Source organism: Onychostoma macrolepis, chromosome 19 (genome assembly GCF_012432095.1).
Source record: "Onychostoma macrolepis isolate SWU-2019 chromosome 19, ASM1243209v1, whole genome shotgun sequence".
NCBI lineage: Eukaryota > Metazoa > Chordata > Actinopteri > Cypriniformes > Cyprinidae > Onychostoma > Onychostoma macrolepis.
The window spans coordinates 23,450,042-23,459,257 of record NC_081173.1 but is presented as its reverse complement, the minus strand read 5'-3'; the positions used below and the strand labels follow the sequence as shown (position 1 = coordinate 23,459,257).

The window sequence follows — 9,216 nt, the reverse complement described above, 5'->3', positions numbered from 1 at the left end:
AATTCATTCCCGTAATCTCACAGACACACAAAAATATTGTTTAAAATTTTATTCAAATTTTTTTTTTGTAATTGACAGGTTGTGAAACAACAGTTGAAGAAAATAAATAGAATAATAATAATGATTGTTCATTAATGGTAAATCTGTAAATAAAATGTCTAAAAATACATGGATTCATCAGAACGTGCCAATGATCCTCTATCTTCATAAATAATTTAAAAAATGCCCTCCATCAAGAAACTGATAAATTAATTGCAAAAAAAGGATCAAAATCACTTTCCCTAAATAATAATAATAATAACAATAATAATAATAATAATAATATCCCAAATGTTTAAATCTTGACCTTCATTTTAAAAGCATGATATATACAATGAAATACATTTTTAAATGTTTGTAACTTTCATGAATCTTCTCGAATCATCCACAATTTTAAAAAAGAAAGAAAGAAAAACTAACAAACCTAAAAATAAAAAACTCTAACTACAGCCTCTCTGTGATAAACTATATTCAGTCATTTTAGGGAGGTTCGCAATATAGGACCAGTATCCTATACCTCAGGTCATTTGTTTCCTTAAGTATTAAAGATGAAGAACTATGTATAACTGGACTCCGATTAGAGACCAAGAGCAAATCCTTCACAACTCCCAAAAGGACATTCTTTCTCTATCTACCATATACCTCCCATGATTCTTTGCTCTGATCACATTGACCCAGTCCCACCCTCCCAACCGTTTCGATATGTCTACACATGGTCCCCTCAAATTTCTATATACATATTTTAGATTGCTGCAGAAAGACTTTAATAGTTCATAGTTCCTTTGAACCCAGAAGCGAAACTAGTGTAGTACTGACATATTTGCATTGGTCCCATTTGTGTGTGTGTGTGTGTGTGTGTGCAGGGCGTAGATGTGTGGGCCGAGGGCAGAAAGGTCACGACCCACAAGCACACGGCACAACAGCGTGTGAAGCAGAAGAGCGAGTGGTGTTGCTTTGCTGATTGGTCCTAATGTCACATACTGTTAAGGTAGCAAATCATTCTATTTAACCTGCACTTTGTGTGATAAGTCTGTCTTTGTTATTATTAAATGTATATTTTGTTTAAATAATCTCAGTAGGTTTTATACTGTAGTTTTGTGAAAGTTGTTGGTCCCGTAATTTGCAGTGGAGGAAAAGTGACTTGTAATTGACTCCGTTAGTCCTCTCCTTTCTTCCCTGTGAGAGGAAAGAAAACAAAAACAGCAGTTAAGAGCAAGTCATAAAAACACAAAACACACTCCTACTTATTTCACAGAGTTAACTCTATTGTGCATTTGGGAAGGTTATCTAAGGCTACGTCCACATTGATCTGGATAAATGTGATCTTTTTTCGTCCACACTAATAATATGAATTTTCTTGCATTCTTGTATTCTTGCAAATACCCATTTTGGTCCAGCAAAAACAGCTGTTTGAAGACGCTCTCCTAGGTATACAAATTTGAAGACGTTGTAGTGTGGACTGTGATAATGGAGGTATGTTTGGTTATGTGACACATATTGTACCTATATATATCTAGGGTCGGACCAGCCTTCTATTCACTTTAATAATATTGCTAAAGATTAATGCCTGCAAAGATGACTGAATATGTACTCGAAATTGCTGCCCTGCAGCTAAGGAAGATGACAGTTTTTGGCCATACGATAAATGACGATTTTGAATGTGCCGTGGATGCACCAGACAGTGATAGGATATTAGGGGCTTTCACACCACATAGTTTTAGGAACTAGCCAGCAGTGTGGTTCCTAAAGAACCAATTTCTCCCTCGGCCCGTTTGCTCTGAAGCGGCTGACAGCGACATCTTTATTCACAACATTTACAAATGTCAACAGCCGGTGAATGGAGGACGCAGTGATCAGAGCTGTTTGTTGTGTGTCGTGGGTTTCGTGATAACGGAGATGGAATGTAAACGGACAATTTACGCGGCTGAAAGAGCTAAATCTCCTATGATAACTCGCAGTGTTACATATCAATGAAGGCTGAGAAAAGAACACAACTCTGCAGACAACAGGCTAATGCCGTTATCGCTGTTTTCCACCTTCATTGAGTAAATATTTTTACACGGCTTTTTAAAAATGCCGGGTAGCTGGTGTTTCGTATGAGTTTGGCCAATCAGCGTACACTTACATCACTAGTAGTTCCTATAGAACTGTTTTAGACCCTACTCTGAAGTAGCAGCTAATTTAGTTCCCCCAAACGGGGTTCCTAGAACCAAATACATTTCTAGTTCCTGTGGTGCAAACACGGCAACAGTTCTAGGAACTATGAAAAGGTTCCTCCGGTGCGAAAGCCCCTATTTACTACTAAAATGATAGTGCTAGAATAACTTTATGATGTCTGGTCTTATTAAGTGTTTATGGTGTTTTACATGAGCACAGCAAGGGAATTTAAGCATTTTCAGGTGAGCAACTTTTGGAAGACGCTTAAAAATGTTAGTGTGGACAGAGAGCGTTTGAAACGTGTTAAATCCGTATTAATGTGGACGTAGCCTAATGCTTACCATTCTATACTTCCATGCAACCTACATTGTGAATCAGTGAATGGGGTTTTTATGCAAGTGTGTGTTTGTGTGTTAGTGATCGTTTAGAGTGGGGAAACATTTCTGGCAGGCAAACAAATTTCCAACATGCACCATAGGAATTCTGGGCCGTATTGTGTTCAGCTGGAGACTTAACTGCGTCTTTTTTGAGTGCTCAGACGAATGGCTGAATATAAATTAGCAAGTATAGGTTTTCTATCATAACCCAGAATTCCTACAGAGGAATGCTGTTCTTTGGTCGGCACAATGCGTCACTCGTTTCACCATAACAACCACAAAGTGTCACCTCAAACCTCAGCGTGAGAGATTTGAGAGATATAATGAATGAAGTTCCCTACCTCTCGTTCACTCTCACTCTCAAACTCACGGATCGTTCGCATCATTCACGCAAGCACGTACACAAGCTCACTCGTTGGCACGAAACAGCATATCCACTAGCACAAACGCTCTCTGAATCAAATACAACCACACTGAGACCCCCCCCACCCCACATTCACAGTAACTATAACACCACCAGACTACATATGGGAGTATTTTGTATAAGAAATAGAGTCATGACCAAACAAAACACAGAGGAAACTGATCAAAAACAAAATCCACCCAAAAGCAGCACATTGAGCTGGTTGATTAGAGTTCAATAGGATCAATTGAGTTTGAGTAACTCCATTAGCTACCGGAGTTACGTTAGGAATAAATCACAGATTAGTGTCAGTTATTGATCAGTATTTATAAAACAAAAAGAGAGAGAGTCACAACGCACCAAACACAGTCCATAGTCACCACGTTAACCCGCCATGCACTCTCAGCATGGAGGATACATGACAAAGGGCCAAAAAACAAAACTGCTAATGGCAACCATCACAGGCAGGAATATCTCCACAGCAACCAACACAGGCCAATCAACTTACAAACCAACGCTGTGGGAGGAAGGGGGAGCTTTATTGGATGCTAGGCCACCGTAGCCATAGCGACGTGGTCTCCGCACGAGTTATGATTGGACGGGGCAGCCTTGGTGTGGATGAGGTTGTGTTTGTTTGTTTGATAGTTTTTTTTTTTTTGGTGAACAATGACACAGCACAAAAACAATAAATGAAAGTAAAAATTAATGAGTGTTTTTTTTTTTTTCTTTTCGGCTACGTTTTTAAAATCTAATGCTGATGAGTTATACTTTAGGTTACAGTATTTATTTATACATCATTAGGTCTGTGGTAACAATTTTAATCAGTCAAAACAGGCTAGACTGGTTAGTTTAGAACTGCTCACAAAGCATAATACTGAGAAATTTAATAAAGAGGCATTCGCTTTCCTCACCTGTTCGGCTCAATATGGGCGGTTGGCGTCTTTAGGCCTCTTCAGCTGAACTTTAAGCCTCTTCATGCCGATCTGAAAGCCGTTCATGGCCTGGATGGCAGCCTGAGCGCTCGCCGGGTTGTCGAAGCTTACGAAACCTGCGGCATGAAGGACGTGATCAGCAACAAGAAAGAAACAGAAGATGTAAATGCTGTGGAGGAAGTGCTTCGGTGAATGAGTCACTGATGATTTCCTTGTCATTTCAACAGTTTTAACTGTAAACTTCTGCTTATAGCTATGGAGAGATATGACAGACTAATTAAATAAATAATTAAATAAGTCATGGACTGAAATAAATAAATTGCAAAATACAACTAAATGTTTTATTTTTAAATGATGAGAGAACGTGACCATTTTCATTCCAAAGCATATTTCATGTCATTTTTCATTTTAAGGCATATATCACGTTGTATTTTACATAGGTTTTCATGTTACATAAATACATTTCACACCCAATTTATTTATTTGTACTTTTCATTATGCTTTTATTTATATATATATATATATATATATATATATATATATATATATACAGTGAGGAAAATAAGTATTTGAACACCCTGCTATTTTGCAAGTTCTCCCACTTAGAAATCATGGAGGGGTCTGAAATTGTCATCGAGGTGCATGTCCACTGTGAGAGACATAATCTAAAAAAAATCCAGAAATCACAATGTATGATTTTTAACTATTTATTTGTATGATACAGCTGCAAATAAGTATTTGAACACCTGAGAAAATCAATGTTAATATTTGGTACAGTAGCCTTTGTTTGCAATTACAGAGGTCAAACGCTTTCCTGTAGTTTTTCACCAGGTTTGCACACACTGCAGGAGGGATTTTGGCCCACTCCTCCACACAGATCTTCTCTAGATCAGTCAGGTTTCTGGCCTGTCGCTGAGAAACACGGAGTTTGAGCTCCTCCAAAGATTCTCTATTGGGTTTAGGTCTGAGACTGGCTAGGCCACGCCAGAACCTTGATATGCTTCTTACAGAGCCACTCCTTGGTTATCCTGGCTGTGTGCTTCGGGTCATTGTCATGTTGGAAGACCCAGCCTCGACCCATCTTCAATGCTCTAACTGAGGGAAGGAGGTTGTTCCCCAAAATCTCGCAATACATGGCCCCGGTCATCCTCTCCTTAATACAGTGCAGTCGCCTGTCCCATGTGCAGAAAAACACCCCAAAGATGATGCTACCACCCCATGCTTCACAGTAGGGATGGTGTTCTTGGATGGTACTCATCATTCTTCTTCCTCCAAACACGTTTAGTGGAATTATGACCAAAAGTTCTATTTTGGTCTCATCTGACCACATGACTTTCTCCCATGACTCCTCTGGATCATCCAAATGGTCATTGGCAAACTTAAGTCGGGCCTGGACATGTGCTGGTTTAAGCAGGGGAACCTTCCGTGCCATGCATGATTTCAAACCATGACGCCTTAGTGTATTACCAACAGTAACCTTGGAAACGGTGGTCCCAGCTCTTTTCAGGTCATTGACCAGCTCCTCCCGTGTAGTTCTGGGCTGATTTCTCACCTTTCTTAGGATCATTGAGACCCCACGAGGTGAGATCTTGCATGGAGCCCCAGTCCGAGGGAGATTGACAGTCATGTTTAGCTTCTTCCATTTTCTAATGATTGCTCCAACAGTGGACCTTTTTCACCAAGCTGCTTGGCAATTTCCCGTAGCCCTTTCCAGCCTTGTGGAGGTGTACAATTTTGTCTCTAGTGTCTTTGGACAGCTCTTTGGTCTTGGCCATGTTAGTAGTTGGATTCTTACTGATTGTATGGGGTGGACAGGTGTCTTTATGCAGCTAACGACCTCAAACAGGTGCATCTAATTTAGGATAATAAATGGAGTGGAGGTGGACATTTTAAAGGCAGACTAACAGGTCTTTGAGGGTCAGAATTCTAGCTGATAGACAGGTGTTCAAATACTTATTTGCAGCTGTATCATACAAATAAATAGTTAAAAATCATACATTGTGATTTCTGGATTTTTTTTTTAGATTATGTCTCTCACAGTGGACATGCACCTACGATGACAATTTCAGACCCTCCATGATTTCTAAGTGGGAGAACTTGCAAAATAGCAGGGTGTTCAAATACTTATTTTCCTCACTGTATATATATATATATATATATATATATATATATATATATATCTCACCTTATTTATGCCTACATTTCACTGAACTTCATTTATAGCAACATTCCATTATGTATTGAAGAATTTCATTATTTATTTATTTATTTATTTAATTTGGTCTGTTAAATCCCTCCACATACTACATCTAAATCGCTTTTGGAAATCACTCACCAAAGCATTTGCTCTGGTTGGTGGCGCGGTCAACGAACACCTTGGCTGAGATGACGTTACCGAAGGGCAGAAACATCTGCAGCATCTCAGAGTCGGTGAACTCCTGAGGCAGATGATAGATAAAGATATTGCAGCCTTCTGGGCCTGGAGAGAGTAAGAGGAGAGAAGATATGAGACATTGGCAAGAGCGAAGGAGGAAATGAAATACATCAGACCACACTGTTACACATGTTTCAGTCTAATTATTCTATCATAAAAAGGAAGTAACCATGTTGATTCCTTAGTAAAACATGGTGCTTTGAATATTTTGGTGGCGCAACATGGGATTCAGAGAACAATGATTGAGAAATGTGTTCAATAATAGTCAAGGGAATAATCAAAACAGGATGTCAGTGGTTATAGTAGCCAGTTGGACAGGAAATGACATCATTACCTTCTCGTTGTTGCAGCTGCTGCGGCTGCTGTGGCTGCTGGGCTACCAAAGTGGGCTGATGTGGAAATGGTTGACCAACCAATCCATAAGCAGCAGGATATGTAGCTGTGGGTGGAGTAATGAAGTTAAACATGAGATCAGGATAAAGTAATCTATTCAAGTGCCATTCCACAGTCTGTTTTTGTTGCTTTGAGGAAGACAAACTGCATTTGCCGGTTCTGCTGTAAAAATAGCCTAAATCAACTCAGCTAGTGACCAGCTTCAATTAGTCTTTGATTAAACCTCAGTAGTGAAAACAACTACTGACAGTAATGAGAATCCCATCAAATCTTTGTTTGTTTAGTGAAAACTATTTTCTTTTTTGGAAAAGAGAGTACTGTATTTCACATTCTTCACTTCTGACATATTTCAAATGGAGGTTCAGGAGTTTAGAAGCCTCACCCGTGTAGTGTTGCATGCCTGTATACGCCTGCTGGAGAGGATCCAATGCAGGACTCTGAGCTGAAGTATAGATAAATATTGAAAACAAACAGAAGAAAAGCAGTGATGAATAAGATAATTGGTAATACAATTATGAATAATACAATTGTAATTTAAATAAAATATTGAGTACCATGAGTATTAGTTTTATTTAAAGTCCGTGTAAAGCAATATTAAGCGAGTTTGTCACACCACAGAAAAAATGCGTTTTTAACCACAGCCAAATTTGAATGATAAAAACCAATAAGTAAATAAAATAAGGTATCAAAATCTTGAAAAAATAAGTAGTATTCTCGGCTCTCAAACACTGGGGGCGTGTCTGCTGGCAGCACTGAAACCACGCCCCATCGTGGGAAAGTTGCCGTCTCTCTCAACCAGTGTTGCCAAGTCTAAAGTTGCCAAATAGGGCTACTTTAACACTGCTGCCATGGGTTGTTTTCATGTCCGTGCGTTGAAGCGACCCCAATAACATGATATTTAGCCCCTGGAATGCAAAATGTACCAGGGGAACCCCACCAAAACATGTGTATTTTACCCCCTGAATGCAATTTTTTACCGGGGAACCCCCCTCGAAACGCGATTGGGCTAGTTTTGAGTAGCAATTGGGTGGGTTTTGTTGCGAAAACCTGACAACCCTGCTCTTAAACATCAAATACCGGTACAGCCTGAATGGATGCTTATTCTAGCAACTTAATTTAAACAAGGAGACCGAGCTGTTTTGTAAATTATCGCCACCAGGTAAGGCTGTAGTAACTAACGATAATGACAGTAAGTTGCGATTGAGCTGGCGAACCACTGATGGGGAAGTCGTGGCCTAATGGTTAGAGAGTCGGACTCGTAATCCAAAGGTTTACATCACTTTTACTTTCACTAATGATTTTAGCCCCGCCCCCCAAAAAAACTGAACACAAAAATGGTCAAAACCTGTACTACATCGTTCAGTCTTTGTAACATGTTTCAGCAATGCATTTATTGTTAATAATGTGTTTAGAAACAATTCTCAGAATTGACCTTACACAGACTTTAACAATGATTATGCTTAAATCGATTTCTCATGCAGCCCTGCAATATAGTATAATAAAGAGTAAAGGCTGAAGGAGCTATCCTCACCCTGATATGGATGGACACCATTAGTATAGAGGGCTTCAGAGGCAGACTGGCCATTGGGTGGTGCAGGGACTTGAGGGTAACTGTTGACTGCGATTGGTGGAGGCAGAGCAGGCACAGGTGTGGCAGCAATGGTTGGAGGAGTGCTCGTACCTACAGCAGAACGACGATTACAAATACTCAAATAAATCCAACAACTCCTGGAATGGGAATACTAAATATAAACTGCTGTTGTAGCAGACTGACATTTACCTGAGGAGGGCGTGATTGAGGCAATGGGTGTGGCTATGATGCTGCTGGGATTGAGAGCAGCCAACTGCTGCATCTGCACTGCAGCAACCGTCGCAACAGGAGACAGATATGCAGACTGGGCCACCAAGGCCTGCTGTTGGACGAGCTGGATGGGACAAAACAAGACGTGAATCCAAAGCTCTGACTAAATTCAAGTCCCGTGCAGGGGTTGTACAGGGGTTATCAGGTCAATGCCATTTCCATTAGAACTTCCTGTGTGCGGAACGGAAAGTAATTATGGAAGTATTTCTGGTACCAAACCTAATGCAACTTCCAGTTATTGCTATAATCCAAATTCAATTTCATCCCAATATATTTTCTGTGAACTAAATCCTGGTGCATATACATTTACATTTAGTCATTTTGCAGACACTTTTATCCAAAGCGACTTACAATTGGGGGATACATAAAGCGATTCTTCTTAAAGAGGCAAACAGACACAGGAAGTGTTCGTAATACCAAGTTTCAGGCATTGTTCAAATAAGTACAAGCTAGAAAGGGAAGGAATAAAAAAATAAAGAGAAAGACAAAGTTTTTTTTTTTGTTAGTTTGTTTTTTAAATTTAGGATGAAGTTAAGTAGTGTCGAAAGAGACGAGTTTTCAGCTGTCGCATGAAAATTGTCAGGGATTCAGCATTCCGGATAGGGGTGGGAAGATCATTC

The 9,216-nt window shown here is 39.6% G+C and overlaps 1 protein-coding gene across 3 annotated transcripts in view; it reads right to left on the bottom strand.

Moving 5' to 3' along the window:
* Window positions 1–34: 34 nt before the first annotated feature.
* The window catches only part of LOC131525770 (CUGBP Elav-like family member 3), a 69,788-nt gene continuing 60,606 nt past the window's right edge, over window positions 35–9,216 (bottom strand). For 2 of the 3 annotated variants that reach the window (XM_058753708.1, XM_058753710.1), the window contains 7 exons: window positions 8,516–8,660; window positions 8,267–8,416; window positions 7,118–7,177; window positions 6,677–6,781; window positions 6,244–6,387; window positions 3,888–4,024; window positions 35–1,215 (listed from right to left, as the gene is read on the bottom strand). In XM_058753708.1, the coding sequence (XP_058609691.1) occupies window positions 3,897–4,024; window positions 6,244–6,387; window positions 6,677–6,781; window positions 7,118–7,177; window positions 8,267–8,416; window positions 8,516–8,660 (732 nt within the window). In that variant the 3' untranslated portion in view covers window positions 35–1,215; window positions 3,888–3,896. Of the gene's footprint in view, window positions 1,216–3,484; window positions 3,585–3,887; window positions 4,025–6,243; window positions 6,388–6,676; window positions 6,782–7,117; window positions 7,178–8,266; window positions 8,417–8,515; window positions 8,661–9,216 lie in introns of all 3 variants that reach the window. The other variant, XM_058753709.1, reaches the window with a different exon arrangement.